General features: G+C 40.0%; 1 protein-coding gene across 7 annotated transcripts in view; it reads left to right on the top strand.

Annotated features, from left to right (window-relative positions):
• Nucleotides 1-18,289, top strand: part of Nell1 (neural EGFL like 1) — an 813,237-nt gene that overhangs the window by 272,815 nt on the left and 522,133 nt on the right. For all 7 annotated transcript variants that reach the window (XM_087211541.1, XM_004851562.3, XM_004851560.3 and 4 more), the window contains exon 12: nt 14,937-15,065. In XM_087211541.1, coding sequence (XP_087067667.1) covers nt 14,937-15,065 — 129 coding nt within the window. The remainder of the gene's footprint in view (nt 1-14,936; nt 15,066-18,289) is intronic.

Genomic DNA, 18,289 nt, shown 5'->3' with positions numbered 1-18,289 from the left:
CTGTCAAAGAGGATGTTTCATTTTTGTTTTTGTGGTCCCGGGGAATAGACCCATGGCCTCAAGCACGCTTGGCAAGTGCTCCATCACTGAGCTACACTCCCTCCCAGTCCTTTCTGTCCTGCCCTGTCCTTTTCTCCTTCCTTTCTTTCTTTCTTTCCAATGATTCATTTGAATTTTATTATTTCATCAAGACAAGAAACAGAAGCTGTCTGGCTTTATTCACATCAACCAGTAATTTCACATTTTAAAGTTTGTGATGTTTTCCATAATGAGCTGAATCAAAAATCTATTTGAAAAAAATATATATTTATATAAAAAAAGATTCAGGTTGTTTGCATGTAAAACATCAATTGGTAAGTTTCTTTTGTCTTTGATTCCATGTTGCTGGAAAAGGTTTGACCAAGCTTGCATGCTAATTTGTCCTTAGTTGCAAGTACTATAGGCAATTTCATACTTTGCCTAATGAGAGGATAACCCTTTTTCTATATAATCAGAACAATGATTCAGAAGCAACATCCTATCCTTAATACTGTTAGTTGTGAGGCATCAACATGAAAATCCTTGAAAAGGCTGAGATGTTGCTAGGAATGAATTAATGTAGCAGAGTTCCGCAATACTATTTTGCTTGGGTTTTTTTCTGACTATTGATTGATTTTTTAAAAATCCATGTTTCTTTCCTTCATCCAGAGCGTTCTAGATAATGAAACTGACTGGTTTGAGACTGTCATTTTGATTCTTTTTTTATCTTGTAGGATGCCTGCACATCCCCTCCAGTTTTTTTTGTTGTGTTTTCTTATGTCATTTTCATGTCAATGACTTTGGTGTTATTTTTAGTAGTAGATGATAGAGTCTGTATATTTTGTGTCTGAAATATTGCTAAAACCCCATTTTGCTCAGTTATAACTCCTTTCCTCAAGTTATAACTTGTTCGTTTTTTATGCAGTAATTATTTACTGAGTGATATGCATGTCTTCATATGGTCACTGGCTCCCTTCCATTGACTCATCAAGATGAACGGTGCAAACCAAAGTTCTGCCTTGACTTTGTTCTCTGTGGGAGTTAAATCCGAGGGCTGAATGTTAAGAAAACAAGTTCTTGTGACTTACACTGTTTAGTGTATTAACAGAACTGGTATCCAGACCAGAGCCTCAGATGCCTTGACTCTTCAGATCTCACAAATGCTGTAAAGAATTCCCCTTCTCTTTAGACACAGGTGAAGGTACCCAGCTGAGCAGGTAGTCACATCCACAGGGCTGTTGCTGCAGCCAGGATGCCTAGGGAGAGGACTCCGGAACAGTGTGGGCAGACACATGCAGAGGGAGTGAAGGTGATGGACACTGGTGGAAGAGGCCACTTAACAGTTGCTGGGCTCAGGTCTCAGGTGCCAGCAGGACCATCTGGAACAGCCCTCGTCATGGCTGCAGCTTTTCTCTGATGCCTCAGAATGGTTTGTGCTGGCAGCATGAAATTTGTTTACCCTCCTCATTACCTTGAGGTAATAGCCATAGCAGGAGCCTGCCCACTTGGAGCATGAGGCCGTTTGGTGGGGAGCAGGAGAGGGCACAGGAGTGACATCTGTGCTCCTTGCTGGAAAGAAGTAATAAAGGCCTGAATGTAGACCCAGCAGAAAAAGATTGCTCATGAATTTCCAGGGCTCTCAGTTAAAGGCTGGAAAGGGAAATAAAAATAAAGCCAGCAACACTGACCATGCATTCTCAAGACTGCTGCAGGAAAATATGCCAATCATATGGCTCATCCCCAGAATTCTTGACACACTCCTCATGGTTTTATTCCCCTCATCACCGGCTCTAATTGTATCTTCAATGTTGCCAATGATTTTGGAGGGTTTTGCTGAATGTTTATGGCTTCCAGTATTGGGAGAAAAGTTCTTTCCAACATCTGTTCCAAATGCATTTATCTGTAATTTTAATTCATGCTCACTTGTCTTGTCATCTGGCCTGGACTGAAATTAGTTGAGATTATTTGTACTGTTTAAGATTTTGTGCCCTCTGATGAAATCCTCCCAGGATCTTAGCATCACAGGATGCCCCTACCCCAGTCATCCTTATCATTTTAGGTGAATTTATAATTGCAAAGGTTTTAGAGAGAGGATTTCGGGGCGTTTGAGATAGCTGGAAAAGAGGCACTGAATGAGGATGGAAGCTGGTGTGCAAATAGAGGAATTGGGGGTTTGTAGATAGGCCAGGTCCTCTGCATATTGATAGAGGGGATGGGATCTGATAAAATCCTGGAAGCATGAGCTCAAGTGGCCTGGAAAGACAGTGTCCCTGTAGACAGTGAGCACAGAGAGCATTTGTAGGAGAGCATACTCTTAGGGAACACATCGATTCAGTTACCCTACAAGTACCATCATGGTTTAAAGGGTCTGAGATGTTCGTAGAATTCAGAAGCACATTGCTTTGGAAAGAACTAAATCTAAGCAAGGCTGCCTTGCCAGGAAAACCCTTAATTGTGGACAGTTGCAGAAGAAATGGATTTCTTTCTAAGACAGATCCTCTGAGAGTTCAAGGTTCAGTCTTCAACAGCCTGTCCTGATGGCCCAACTGTCTGTCCCCCAAATGTTAAAAGGACTTCTCCCCTGTAAGAGCTCAGGTATCTCCGATGGTATGTATTTTGGCTGTGGAGTGTATGAAGGCATTCCATCCTCATAAAGGATCTTTGGACTAGCTCCTTCCTGATCAATCCATGAGTAGAGAGAATGTCCAGGTACATAATCTCAAAGGTAAACCGCCTGACCTATGCAGAGGGCAAGGAATGCTACTCTATCTGGAGTGAAACCTTAACCATTTTTGTGATGCTCAGTCCTGTCTAGGAGAAGTGCCCTATGCTACTCTGTTGAGGAAGAAGTCACAGGATTCAATCCTACACATGTGTGTCCATCACTGGCTGCAGAATCTAGAGATGAGCCAAAATAAATGTACACTTTTCCTATAATTATAAAGAGTAGAGAGGGATTTGGAGAGTAGCAATGTGGGAGACCTCATTGTGAAAGGTAGGCCTTAGTGTATGCATATTTTGACAGTGAATTTAAAGAAAGCAAATTATTTTAATAGTGTTAGTGGTTTTTGCAAAAAGAACTCGAAATACAGGACCAGTAGGGGGAGTCCAAATTTTAGGCTGCTCCCAAACAGAGAAGAAAAAATTGTGACCCCCGACATTTATGTTTCTTCATTAATTTCCCTGAGCATGTCATGGACATTTGATGCTCCGTGAGCTTGGAACTCCTCTTCTTACCAAGTCAACCTCATTGATCCTTCGAATCTTCTCTTTAGTGCCCATATGAGGACCCTTCTCTGGGACACATCCCTGGGCACTGTGCCCCTGTCCACCATGGTACCCCCAGCAATCCAGTGCTCATGGCCAGTTACCCTGGCTTTACTGTAAGAGGAGTGAGAGCCTGTCTGTGATGTTCATGGTGCTTTGTGCAGTGTCCCCTTTGCCTGGCACATGATGAGCACTTGATAAATTTTTCTTTCCTGCATGAATGAACGCCTCTGCTAGGAACTAAAACTAAGGAGGTTTTCTGAGTAAAACAAAAAGTTGCACTTCAGCAGATTATGTGTCCTTTTCTAAGCATCTCCTCATTTTGGATGACTTCAGTATGAACTCTATCTGGGCCTTACTCATCTTGATATCTAGGGGTGCTGTTCTGCTGTGTGACAAGTCATTTTTCTTCTTATCTTGAATTTCCAAACAACAAATGATAATGGAGTGTTCTCTGGAGAAAGAAATGTTTGTTTCTTTGGAAAGCTCTGGGTATGTGATGGAGTAGAAAATGCTAATGGCTGATATAGATCTGGTCTTCTCAGGCCAGGGTCAGCAACTGTTGATTAAAATCACAACTGGGTAGACTTGAGGGATGGGAGAGAGAGAGACTGGGAATCATATTTTCATTCTTATCTCTATTTCACTTCTCACCTACTAGTTGAATAATCATAGGCAAAGTAATTAACCTTTTTGAAACTCGTTTTATTCTTCTTTAAAATATGCTTAATTATAAATTGGAAAGAATCTGAGGATTTAGTAATGAAATCAAGAAATACTGAATGCCTGTAATGTGCAGGGTATTGTCTTGGGCACAAGATGAACGAATTTGTCTGGTCCTTTCTCTAGTGGAAGTGAGCTTCTAGTAGGGAGACAGACATCCATCAGTAAGCACAAAAATAAACCCAGAGTTAGTGATTGTGATAAGTGCTGTGAACAAGAAGATTAGGGTCACATGCAAGAGAACAACGGGCCTCATCTAGACTTGGGGAACAAGAAAGTCTTCCCCAAATAGAGTATAAAATGTGCACTCAGGTGTGTGTGAGGTTGTTGCTATTGTTCTTTTAAAAAATATTCTCCAGCTTTAGTAAGGTATAATTGACAGACAAAGATTTTATATATTTATGGTTACCACATGGTGTTTTGTATACATTATAAAATTATTAAATCAATTGAATTAACGTATCGGTCACCTCATACACTTATCATTTGTGTGTGTGTGTGTGTGTGTGTGTGTGTGTGTGTGTGTGTGTGGTGAGAACATTCAGGTCACCTGTACTGGCAATCTTTCTGTTAATATATTGTCATTAGGTCAGTCCCCATGCTGTATGATAGATCTCCAGAACTCACTCATCCTGGTTAAGTGAAACCTTGTACCCTTTGATCAACATCTCACCAGACCCCCTTGCCTGCCCCATGAGTAGATTCTATTTAATCTTAAAGATGTGATGACCAAGTAGGAATTACTCTAGCAGATGTGTGTATTAACATTCAGAGTTGGTGGAACAAATTTGCAAAGACCTGAAATCAGAAAAGAGACTGGAATACTAGAAGAATGAAAAGAAAGGCTGATGGTGTTTGTCGCCTCAAGTTGAAGTTACGGACTTTGTATTTTAAATAAAATTGGAGGCTTGTGAAAGATTTTTTAAAAAGGAGACACAATCCAGTCTATGTTTTAAAGAATTCTTTTTTCTGTGGAAAATGGATTACAGACAGTCAGAGGGGAAGGAAGGCAAATGAGGTGATGTTCACTAGAGAGATGATAATAATGTGGAGCAGGATGGGTTATCTTATTGCTGTGGAAGGAAAGGGAAGCAAGAGATCTGTATGAAATGAGGGGCTGAGGATGTGGCCCTGGATTTGATCTGATTACCACACACACACACAAACACACACCACACACACACTGACAAATTGGAAGGATGTTTGATGAGCAAGGACAAAATGACTCCTGGTTTTCTAGTTAACAGAGCCATAGATGGATATGGAGAACCTGAGGAGTATGGTTTGGAAAGTATAATCAAGAGTTTAGCATTAGCTGCGTGAGCTCTGAGGTGCTTGTGAGGCATGCAAGTGGGCTACCGGATGTGATGACATACGTGGGCAAAATGAGGCATGCCGAGCAGCGTTATTTCCTGTGTGTTTAGACAGACCATGACTTTTCATTATTGCTCCTAGAGTAAAGTAAGTGTTCTCGACCATTGTCCATAAATAATCAGGCACAAGTATTGGTCCATATTTAATTTTCAGTAAGAACAGATTGGTAGAATGAAAAACTTCATCCTAAATGGACCATTTTAAAAATAATTTTACACAATATAGAAAGCTATTTTCTTTTTTAAAAAATTGTTTTATTGCCAGGGATTTAGCTCAGTGGTTTTGCTGCCTGCTGCGCAAGTGCAAAGACCTGAGTTCGATCCCCGATAGAAAAAAAAAATTCTTTTATTGGTACATTTTAGGTATACAATATGTTTACATTTATCATTGGGTGCTTGTACCTGTATATGATGTATGTTCTTATTTTTTTCTCCATTACCTGTGGAAAGCTGTTTTCTTAGTTACTTTCTCATTGCTGACTGACACCCACAAGTGAGAGGAGGAAAGGTTTATTTTAGCTCACAGTTTGTAGCGGTTTCAGCCCATAGTTGGCTGGTCCAAGGCAGGGCAGCATGGCAGAGGGGCATCACAGAGAAGAAACAGTCCATGGCATGGCAATCAGGAAGCAGTGGGACTTCCTTCTTCTTTCCCTTTTTATTGCATTCAGTCTGCAAGTCTATTGGTAGGTGCCACCTACATCCAGGGTGAGTCTTCTGTCTTCAGTAAGCCCATCATTCACACCCAGAACCATGCTAAACCCATTGTGGACTAATCCAGTATCACACACCCATGATCCAGTCACCTTCCCAAAGACATACCTGCAGTGAGTACACGAGGCTTGGGGGGACATCTAGATATAAGCCATAACACTCCTGTCTTGGCCTGCAAAAGACTCGTGCACATTCCTTTATGCAAAATGCATTTAATTCAGCTCTAAGAGTTGCCAAAGTAATAATAGGTTCAGCATTACTGGAAGGTCTAAGTCCAAGTTGTCTTCTGAGATTTAAGGGAGACTTTTAGGTTCAAGCCTCAGCAAAAATGGAAAGAACGTTAAACATTTCCAACATAACAATGGTACAAGATAAACATTCCCATTCCACAAAGTAGGAATAGAGGGATACAAAGGAATTGAACCAAAGCAATCCAGCAGGGTAAACATTAAATCCTATAGTTCTGTGTCCAGCGATCTGTGGTATGATGTGAATTCCAAAGGACTTGAGTGGCCCTGCCTTTACAGCATTGCTTTGGGTTGTTTCCCTCCTGGTTTCTCTCTTTGGCTAGCTTTGCTCACTTCTTATGAGTTTCCTCAGGCAATCAATATTTCTGGCTTCTCTAACCTTCTGGGGTCTCTACTGCAGTTTTAGCTTCACACTCACAGCTTTACACTGCCCTCTCAGGGGCACACTGCCTCAGCTCCACGGCCTTCTTCTGAAATCTGGGTGGAAGCCTCCCTGACCCCACAACTCTTGCATTCTGCGCAAGTGAAAAACCAGCACTGTGCGGATTGCACCCAGGTCAGCCGCCAGCTACAGCAGTATCCAGGCTTCTTCTGTCTTGGCTGCAAATGTTGAGTTCCTGAATGGCTGAGCACTATGAATCCAAGCCCAAGCAACAAATTCTCTAGGCTGCTGCCATTCTGGAACATGGTACCTTGGGGATCTCTTCTCAAAGCAAAATTTTTCACCTTTGCCATGTAAGGCTGCCAAGGGTGGAGTCCTGTTGGTTCTTATGATGCCCTCAGGCCCTCATTTTATTGTGCAGTTCCAAATTATGTGGCTTTTTGTTACTAAACTTTTCAGCAACCAAGTTCTCCTCTGTTCCATCTTTGCAGGCCACAACTTTATTGGAGCTTTCTTTTTGGCCAAATGCAAAACTTACAAAATCTTTGCTCTGGATTTTCAAACTTTGTTCTTGATTCTCAATATATAGTAGATCTGTCTAAAAGCCTCCCCAAAGTAACCATACTACCACCTCAACATCTGACGGCCTTGAAATTTTTTTTGATGGATTAGTTAATCCACTGCACTTAATCTTAGTCTCCTGCAAAGTCTTGGACATGAATAAAATGCAGACAAATTTTCTGCCACAGCATAACACACATTGGAGTCCCACAGCCAATGAATCCTTCTTCCCAACTGAAACCACTTGAAACTACTCATTTCTGGCTGCATTGCAGTCAAAATTATTGGCCTGGGGATTTAGCTCAGTAGTTTCGCCGTCTACTGCACAAACACAAGGACCCAAGTTTGATCCCTGGTACCAAAAAAAAAAAAAAAAATTATGGTCTTCTGAGTTCTGACCAGAATCTCCCATTAAGCTCAGCTCACAGCATTCTAGGGCTGCTTCTCCAGCAGGAGTCTGGAAATCTTTCCAAACTTCTCCTGTAAGCTATGTCCAAAGGCTTTTGAACCACATGACCAGGTAGGATCACAGCAATGACCCCACTTCTCTGGTAGCAAAATCTGTCTTACTTTGTCATTGCTGAGACAAAATATTCAACACCCACAAGTTAAAGGAGGAAAAGTTTATTGTAGCTCACAGTTTGTAGAGGTTTCTGTCCATAGGCAGCTGGCTCCAAGGCAGGACAGCATGACAGAAGGGCACTGCAAAGGAGAAAGAGTCCATTTCAAGGGAGGCAAGTGAGACTTCCCTTCTTTCCCTTTGTATTCTACGCAGGCTACAAGCCTATTGGTAGATGCCACCCACACCCAGGGTGGGTCTTCTGTCTTCAATAAATTCATCATTCACACCCAGAACTTTGCTAAACCCATCAGTGGACTAATCCAGTATCCAATACCCATGATCCAGTCACCTACCCAATGCCCCAGTTATGAGTGCACGAGGCTTTGGAGAGACAACAGGAAATAAGCCATAACAGTTATGATTTACAAACAGTATCAGAAAATAACCGCTAGTAGTTGTTTATGCTCCCAAGTATTTAAATGTCAGAAAAATTACTTTTTTTAGTGGTCCTCATCAGAACTTTAGAGTCAAATTGTGACTATCATTTACTGTCTGCATTTTCTTGGATGAATAAAATCCCCACCACATTTTCCTCACCTGTAACATGTGGATAATAGTAATCTTAGGATATTGCATGGATTTAATAATATTTAATAATAATAAAACATGCTAAGCACTATGCCTGTATATTGGAAGAAGTCAGTAACAGCAACATTGTCAAGAATCCATTATGAAAATCAGTGTGGAGATTCCTCAAAAAACTAAAACTAGAAATTCCATTCTAGGTATCTGCTTGAAAGAGATAAAGACATCATGTTACAATGATACATGCATACCCATTATTATAGCTGCACAACTGATAACAACTAAATCTTGGAAGTGGATAATCACCAGATGAATGAAAAAAGAAAGTATAGCATTATATACACTGGAGTACTACTCTGCCAGAAAGAAGAATAAACTTGAGTAATTTGTAGGAAAATGGATGCACTTGAGACCATAATGTTAAGTGAAATAAAGCAGACATACAGGCCTAAACAGCACATGGTTACTCTTAGATGAGAAAAACAAAATATAAATAAAGCACCAAATAAATAATAGGAAATAGTTTTTTTGCAAAAAGGAAAGAGACAAAGAGATGGAAAGGATAAGAAAAGAATTAAGGTGTGTTATGCACATGTACCACATCCCCATAAGAAATGTAATCATTATGTACTGTAAATGTGCTAATAAAAAAATTGAAAAAACATAGCAATTTTTCTGTATTTGCCTAGGACTGACTAGTTGAAAGAATCTAATTATAGAATAATTTCAAAGATTCTGAAGTTAGTTGATCGTTAAAAAGAGTCAGATGAAAAAATAAACCTTGAAGTTTTGGTACTTTATTTATATTTGTGTGTTTTCTGCAATCACATCATAGCTTGTAATTCCATAAAAATAAATACATTAATGTTTACAGAGGAGGATAGATTTGAGGAGATTCATATTTCAGATCAGCTGAAGAAAAAAATGTTCCAAAGTCTAGTTGGAGGGTGTGTGTGTGTGTGTGTGTGTGTGTGTGTGTGCGTGTGCATGCATGTGGGGGGGGGGAGAAGGGAAGAGAGAGAGAGAGAGAGGGAGAGGAGAGAGATAGACTGACTCTCTGGTAGTAACTGAAGACAAATAGGAGAGGAAGCTGTGCATCTTAAATGTCACACTATTGAGACACATCAGATAAGAAGGACAAAGCCTTTAGAAGGCAGAGAATAATTGCGGATGTATGAATTGGTAGCCAGCTCAGATGCTGAGGTGGTTTTAAGAATGATGCTGCCAGCTGGGGTGATGGACGTGCTCTAGAACTGGGCTGCGGCGGTGGCTGCACAACTGTGTAAGTTACTAAAATATCCTTAAACCACCCACTAGCAATAGGTAGATTTTGTGGCATGTAAATTATACCTCCATAAAAAGGTTTCAGGAAAGGAATGTGGTGACTAGCGCATGAGTCAGATTTGCCTTCCAGCTGGTCATGATAGGGGATTGCATGGCCCTGGTGTTTCCAGCCATCTACTTGTTTGGCCTCTAATTTGCCAGCCCAAATTTCTCTATCCGTCCACTTGTCCACCCGTCTATGTCATGCATCTATACAACTATCCCTGTGAAGGAAGGTTTCAGTTAAGAGAAGTGAATTAGACATAGAATCCGAAGTAAGGAAGTTGGAGTGATCAAAGTTGTGGGTCTTCTTAAGATTTGGAATCACTTGCCAGAATCTGTGTGTACATGTGTGCACGCACACATGTGTAATTTTTGAAAATGACTGAATATGCACGTGTAAAAAGGGACATCCTGTTTTCCTTTGGGCTGCAGAATCCTCAGAAATCTGTTGCTCTTGGGAGTGGAACATATTGATTAAAAGCTCTAGCTTCAGTCAGATTTGAGTTATGCCTCTCTGTGCCTTACACATGTGCACTAAATTCTTTGAACTTCAGTTGCCACATCTGTACGACAGGGTTAATAATTCTTATATATAGAGTTGTTAACAGAATTAAATAGGATAATGCATACAAAACACTTAGCTGATTACCAAGCTCATAGCATTTGCTCGGTAAATGTTAGTATCATTATTATACCTGGCTAGATTGAGGGTCTCCCAATTTACCTTCTTTTTCACAAAGATTAAAATCTCATTCTTTCCATGAAGATCTGTGCCTTGCTCTATTTTTAGGTTTCTATTTACTGTAGTTTTTTGCATCATGTGAAAATGATTTATCAGTCTCTGAAACACTATAGAAATTTGTTCTGCTCATAGTTCACTTTACATAGCTTGCCTAGTGTGGTGCTACGCAGTATGGAACTCATCTCTTCTTAAAGTTCGTAGTTTTGCTATGGGCAGGGACTATTTTAAGTACCTTTGCATTGTTCCCAGATGGTTGTCCACAAAGTTGGTGCCTATTTAATCCTGACTGAATGGTTGCTCCCTCCTTTGTGTGAGGTAAGTGGGCCCTGAACAAATAGTGCAAATGATGGCCTGCATGGATTAAATGAGCATTTTTTTGGCACAATGGTGAGACCCATTCAAAAAGGTTTTTGACATTGAGGTTGGTTTGACCCATGAGCCCCTCTCTGTCGTTGGGATACAATTTATCTGACTCCTTGCATTGTGAGTTGACAAGGGCACATGCTTTATAGAGTGTTGTGCCTTGGAAAATCTTTTCTTTTTCTTATTATAAGTTTGATTATTTAAAAAATTTATTTTAAGTGCCAATAATTGCGTATGTTTATGGGTTATTATATGATGCTTTGCTATATGTTTACAGTGGTGTTTGGAGAATCTTTATTCATGCTGTCAAATGCATATAATAAGAAAGGAACAGTCCAAATTACCAGAAAGAAAGAAAAGAAATATAGCAAAGAATACACGTGACAAAAGATGAACTCATGATGGTTCAAGCTTCACAATGAATAAAAGTATGATAACTTAATTATTGATCTGTTTTGATGTAAGACTTGAAGTACGGGCTTTTCCTCTGGCAGAGACCTCTGATGCCTCAAATTGCTCCTTTAGTGAAAAAACACGTTCTTTTGGTTGTAAAGATTATTTTAAGCTCTTTGAGTCCCTGTAGAAGTGTTTTCGGGTGCCTGAGGCTTCAGATTTCTAACAGATTTCTTACTCCTCTTTTTACTGGGACAATCATCAGTTAGCAGGCCATAGATAGTGAGGCTGGGTGCAATACCATGTTCACTAGGGCTGTGAAAGTATTTTCTAATATCCCAAGAAGTGGCTACATTTCTCACTTTTTATTGCTGAGCTTTGCTGTCATACAAAGTATATGACGTGCTGGGAGTGCATGGAGCACCAGCCAGACCTAATTGAAAAGCCTGGAATTGCCACTTATTAGCTTGGTTTTGGTGAGTTTGAGGAAGCTTGAGCTTCTGTTTTCTTATCTTGAAGTTGAGCATGTAGCATTATCACTTTGAAGTTTATCATTGTTGACATTGCATGATCATCATTATCGTCATTGTGGGTACTACTTGGTCTTAGTGTGTACGTCGCTGGAACTGTTCCAAGCGTTTTACTTGGATTAGCCCACTTAATATTCTCAACAACATATAATGAGCTATATTATACTAGTTAAAACATCTAGTATAATTTTATTAGTAGTATTTAATAAAATTTATTTTCATCTTCCAGGTTAAATACTACCTAAGTATTGTTGGTTTAAAATTCTGTTTCAAAGATAAAACATTCTAGAACCTCATTGCTGAGATAAATTAATTTTTAGAGTTTATCAAGTCTAGCAATTTCCATATTTCCTGAACCCCAAATTGTTCTTCCCATGACCATATGTCAAAAATATAAACATGTAGCTATTCTGTTTGAATCGGGGCAGGGGTCTTGAACCCTATGTAACAATGTATCTGTGCCCAGAGCCCTGAGAAACATGCGTTGAAAATCACTGGTTTTCTTCATTTTCCAGCATGTGTACCTAGATATACAAAGTGATTTATAGTATTTCTTAGCTGCAGACTCTGAATGATAAATTCGATCTCTTGATTCCTAGATCTTTTTTTTTCTATGAGACCACACTATGTTATGCAACACAGTAATTATTGTTTACTAAAATGTACTGATTTAAAGATGATAAAGTACCTTTGTATATTTTATACTCGAGCTTTACAACTTTTTTAGTAAGTATAACCTGTTCCTCCTAGATCACCCCTTTATCATCTTTAAATTTCCTTTTGGAAATTTCATGGAGTTGGCAGTAGAGTAAGAGGGGAAAATTAGAGACAAAAAACATGGAAAAATTCTGATGCCATTAAAATAAGCAAGTTCGATGGATTTGGCATTGATCCAGAGGCCAATATTAGTTCCGTGTGGTTTGGGATTTGGCTTCTGATGGCCACTGTGTGAGAAGACAGGGCACCTTGTGGCCAGTGCAAATCGCTCAAATAAGAACCTTGCGGGGTAAACCTCTCTGTGGGCGAATCAGGAAAAAAATCGCTGTGCCAGGGGAGATGTGCCTGTGAGTCTTGGTTCTCACTTGTGGTCTAGAGGAGACAATTTGCATTCCTGAAAGCTTAACGCTAGAATTTATTCTACCTACTTGGTTAATTCCCATCCCCAAAGGAAAAGCTTAGTTTAAAGTGATCTTAGGTTTTTAATTCCCCTAGGCAACTGGCAGCACCAAGTGCAAACACTGTCTGAGGAAATGCAATTTAAAACCAAAACCTCAAATAATTCCCACAGATTAAATGCCGAAGAATATGAGCTCACAAATAAAAGAGTCATTCAAAACACAAAAATAAACCACTATGTGATACTTAACATAAACAACAAACTGCATGGTTGATTATATGTATAAAAGCTGAAAATACTGGAATGATTAATATAAAATATGCATGTGTAATGTGTTTAAATAAATAAAAAAAATACAGTTAAAAGATGAAAGAAGGGACTTGTCAAATTTGACTGAACAGGTTAAAGAAGAATGAAATAGCATTCAAGAAAATAAAAATAAAGTAAGTGAAAGTTAAAACAATATCAGTGACTGAAACAATGTGACACAGCTCAAGAGAGAAATAATAATGGAAATACACATCTGGAAGTCACACAGAGTTCAGCCTAGAGAGAAAAATAAATGTGTTATGTGAAAGCAAATCTAAGCAACAGAAAGAAGCGCTCACAAATTCAGCTAGAATTCTAAATGGAAAGAATAAAGAAAATGGTAAAGAAACAATGTTTGAAGAAAGAATACTTGGTAATTTTCCAAAATGATGAAAGAGTTAATCAATTCTAAAATTTAGTAATTCCAAGGAACCCTAAATAAAAATAAATGTACACGTATGGACCTTAGAGTAAAACTGAAGAATATAAAGCAAAACCAATCAGTTAGCCAACTAACCAGCCAAACAACCAACCAACCAAACACACAAAAAGACTTGATCTTTAAAATATCTACAAAGAAAAGAGGTAGCCACGGACTACTGAACTAGATTAGCAACTGAATACTCAACAGCCACCAATAGTAAGTTACAAAAAGTGAAATACTATCTTCAAAATGTTAAGATAGAAAAACTATATATATAACTATTTTTCAAGTATGAGGAGAGTCTATAGATATATTTAGATGAGTTAAAATCCAGTACAGTAACTATTTTTGTTGTTGTTGTTTGTTACTGGGGATCGAACTTGGGACCTTGCGCTTGCAAGGCAGGCGGTGGAACCACTGAGCTAAATCCCTGGCTCAGTACAGTAACTATTAAAAATTTTTCACTAAAAGAACTTCCTAAGTGATACTTTAGGAAGAAAAATAATTATCCCAAAAGGAATGGCAGGAATTCTGAAAGGAATATTTAGCAAATAAACTGTCAAATATGTGCTTTGAAGATATTTCCCAGGAAATATGTTTAAGCATATCTCTAGCAATCTTGCATACAGTTTAAAACCTGAAAATAACTCAACTCAATTTTAGTATAATGTATAAAATAAACCATGGAACCTTCACACTATGGAATAGTATGCAGCACTGGCAACTGATTCCTGTAGGCATTAACTTGGGTGAATAGAACAAAGCACACCATGTAGTCTTGTAAAATATGATTTCATTTATTTAAAATGTTCAAAACTAAATGATACTTTTTTGGGAATAAGCACTTATGTATGACAGAACTATAATATATGAAAAGGAGTAATCACAAAATCTAATGCTTATCTCTGGTGGCTGGGAGGAGTTTTTGGGGGTGGATGTATTTAAGGGGTACGGATAATATTTTCATTTTATTTTATATATTCATATATTTATTTATATCTTTAGTATGTACTATAAATTTTATTAAAACAATTGTAAAAGTTAATTATGCAAGAAGGTAATGGGAAGAAGATTCGGGATCGGCATGGATAAAACTTTCTAATGGGAATAACCGTAGCAAATTGGAGTATCAGGGAAAAGAACTCTTGAGCAATGGGGTGGTCCAGAGTTTCCTGTTTCTCTTTTCCAGCTCCCTACCCACCTCACCCTTGCATAGTGCCAAGGTGAGTTTTCATGCACAGTGACGGGTAAAGTCCTCTGTTTCCTCCTTTCCTGATGTGAAATTTTATATGCCTCTTCTAGGTCATAACTTTTGTGTTGAAGCACCTAAATGTGGTGAAAACTCAGAGTGCAAAAACTGGAATACGAAAGCGACTTGCGAGTGCAAGAATGGTTACATCTCTGTCCAGGGAGACTCCGCCTACTGTGAAGGTAAGGAATGTGCCCAATTACATGGCTCGCTTGCTAGGGAGAAATTGTCTCAGAAACGTGTTCCTGGTAGCTGGGGTTGAAGACTGAAAGCCATCGCTTGGCTTTGTTCCTACAGGATCCTATAAAAATCCTACCAGTTACCCAAGGTACTCTGTCCTCTGGCTTTGTCCAGGCTGCCTAACCTGAGAAAGCAAGACCCTTGAAGCTGGTTACGAATACCGGGGCACACTGCATCCCACATCGGTCCACTGCGTGTGCTGATCAGAACGATCCTAAGCATGTTTCCACTTTTGATTTTGAGGGCATTGTCGTCTCCAAGTGCAATTATGTATTATGTGCTGGATTCTCTTCAGAGCTTTTTGACATTAGTTTAAACCCAGCTATCATCTTTTTCACTTGTCAAGGTCAGATTTTTTTTCTTCAGTTGGATCGCTTAATGATTCATTCACGTGTTGCCAGTTACAAATCTTTAAGAATCACAGAGACAGGACTCATGACTTTGGTACCTGAGCTGACGCCATTACAATGGGTTTCTAGGGCAGAACGACTCCTCTGTCTTACGTGAACAGCACATAAGCTCAGCACACCCTTTCCTGTGGTAGAGGGGTGGGTTAGCTCTGACGCCACTGTGTGTGTTTGCTGCTGTAAAACCTGAGCCCACCTCTTTAATACTAAGCTACGGTGATCTGATAGTTAGGGAGGTAGCTTTCTTGAGCTGAGTAAATGCTGTAAAATCTGGCCACTCCCCTGCAAGTAGTTGGGTCTAAAATTGGTATCAAGTTTTCTCATTGTAATGATAACATTAATTGATGTCAGGAAGAGTAAATTCCTTTCCATTCTTTGCTTTTATATCATTTATCCTTGCTTAACTTTTTGGTTTTGACTAAAGTCCAGCAGTTGTTAAGGAAATATATCTACTCACTTCTAGTGTTGGTGGTGTGTTGTTTTCATTTCTTCAGGAAGACTGTGTTCATTTATACTTTCCTTTCCATTAGAAGTAGACTAACATTTTTCTTCTCTTTTTGTTACCTTTTTATCCCTTTGCTCACCTTCTAGATTTGAAGTTGATTAGGACATAGCACTTGGAGAATGAAGCTGTCCCTTTGCCTATGAACCTCTTTATCTACCCTTTGATATCATGTTACTGATTTGTTCATTTTGGGGAAGTGGACTGTAAATTTTAGTACTTCACACTAAAATCTATTTTTAAAAATTTACCTTATGAGCTTCCGTATCAGAAAATAAAGCAAAATTAAAATGTGAGCATTCTGTCCTCTATTCACCATGGAAAAGGTCCTATAAGCCAGGTAACAGTCTAAAAGGCTTACTTTCCTACTTTCTGCTCTCTGTGGAGAGAGATTCTAATCATAAATGTGATGTCAAGAACCTTGAAATAATTGGAATCTTGATTCTGTGAACACTGTTAGACCTTTGAGTTGTCTATCAGGTTGAGAGCACCCCGTCCCTGGGCCTTCTGAGCTACTGAGGCCTGGAGCCACGTGAGAGAAAATTGCTAATGCTGATTCTGTTTGAAACATGGAATCTCCTCATTGATACCAATTTTTCCCTGTAGATGCAGCTCCAAGAGAAGCCATCTGCAATACTAAACCTGCCTTTCGGGGGGAGGCCTTGCGGTGTTATGTGTGTGCTTCCAGGTTTGGGCCACTGTTTGCTTGCACATGCTCCCCCTTGGCTCAGTGTCTGCACTGGGCCTTGTTTGGGCCAGTGTGTACCCTTGGTGCTCCTCTGGGTGGTGGTGATGTGTGGGGCATCAGTCAGTCATCTGTCTGTTGTCCTGGAGACTTTCCACAGGGCCCAGGGCACATGTTCATGGGCAGCACCCCAGGAGAAATGCAAAATGATGGGGGTCTCCTAATGTACAGAGCTCAGGGAGGCAAGCAGGGATGAAACACCAGGTATCCAGTGAGCGGCTCTGAGAACTAACAGGAGTCAACACTGCCATCGAGAGCAGATACTTCCTGTCCTTCAGCCTGCTGTCTGCAGCATGTTGGCCTCTGTTCCCATGACTGCATGGTGGCTGGTTTAGCTTCAGCCCTGGTGAGCTCCTATAGTGTCCCAGGCAAGGAGGACGGGACAGGAAGGATGAACTTGTCTGTAGAGTTCTGTCTGTTTATGCTCAAAGGATTTCCTGCAAAGGTGCTCCCCAGCCCACCACTGCCATCCGCTGAAAACCTGGCCTGTCCGAATTGTCAGATCTGTGTTAGAGCCCTGCATGCCTGCGCTTTTAGGCCAGAGTTTGGGGAAAGGAAGGAAGTCACCACTACTGGCTCAGGCTAATTACCATGCTGTGGAGCCAGAGTAGTTTGTCTTTCTTGATATTGAAGGATCTTTGTCCTTTGTTGAACCAAATAGTGAGTTGGCACCAGAAAAGGGTGTGACTGGCTTTCGGGTGGGCCAAAGCTATGATCATCTTACATTTTTAATGGTTTAAGTGAGTTTGTGCCGTCTTCCTAGCCTTATCCTAGGAATTTCCCTCTGAGCTGGTCTCATGGACAAGCTTAGAGGGGGGCACAAAAGTCTGGCCTTTCGGCTCACCCTGACTTAACCTACAGAGATCTAGACACATGTGAACTGCTGCATGCCAGCTGTTTTTTACCCTGTGTAAATGGAGCAAAAACGGCCCATGTTATTAAACCATAATGAATAAGACTGGCTTGCAAATTAAAACAAATATTACACACACTGTCCAGGCTGTCTTGGAAAGCCTATTCGGGCTGTTAGGGCAAGAAGAAGCGCAAAAGGCCTTCAGTTTTCTTAACCTCCTCGGGTAGTCACGGAGCTGTGGTGTATTAAGGACTCTTGCTCTGTGGACCTTATTGCCGAAACTGCTGTGGGGAAGGTAACAGGACTCCTGGCCAGTCAACGGGAGACAAGGAGACCTTTTGTCAGCGGTGATACAGTTCACAGGAGGTTGTTTCTTTTTTGCCTTGTGGAGCTCTAGCTGGCACAGTCTCCATTTTGAGGACGGCTTTAGTAAGATTTTAGTGTTTTATGAACCTGGTGAGCTGAGACTTTTTCTCTTTGTGATGATGTTTTCAGTGAGTTGGTCTTCAGTAGTTTCTGACACATTATTTTAAATTAGAAGTAACGTCCAGGGAAAGTATAAGCAGGGGTCCTAGTGATGATCTTTCTTCTTGAACTTGGAGTCTAACTAGTCTTCTAAACTATTTCTTACTATAGTCAGAGGTTATTTTGATGAATAA

The sequence above is a fragment of the Heterocephalus glaber genome, unplaced genomic scaffold (assembly GCF_053883595.1).
Source record: "Heterocephalus glaber isolate CG9 unplaced genomic scaffold, H.glaber_assembly_v1.0 deba00001428, whole genome shotgun sequence".
In the NCBI taxonomy this organism is placed as follows: Eukaryota; Metazoa; Chordata; class Mammalia; order Rodentia; family Bathyergidae; genus Heterocephalus; species Heterocephalus glaber.
Note: the sequence above shows the minus strand (reverse complement) of the source record. Positions and strands in the feature narration are given on the sequence as shown.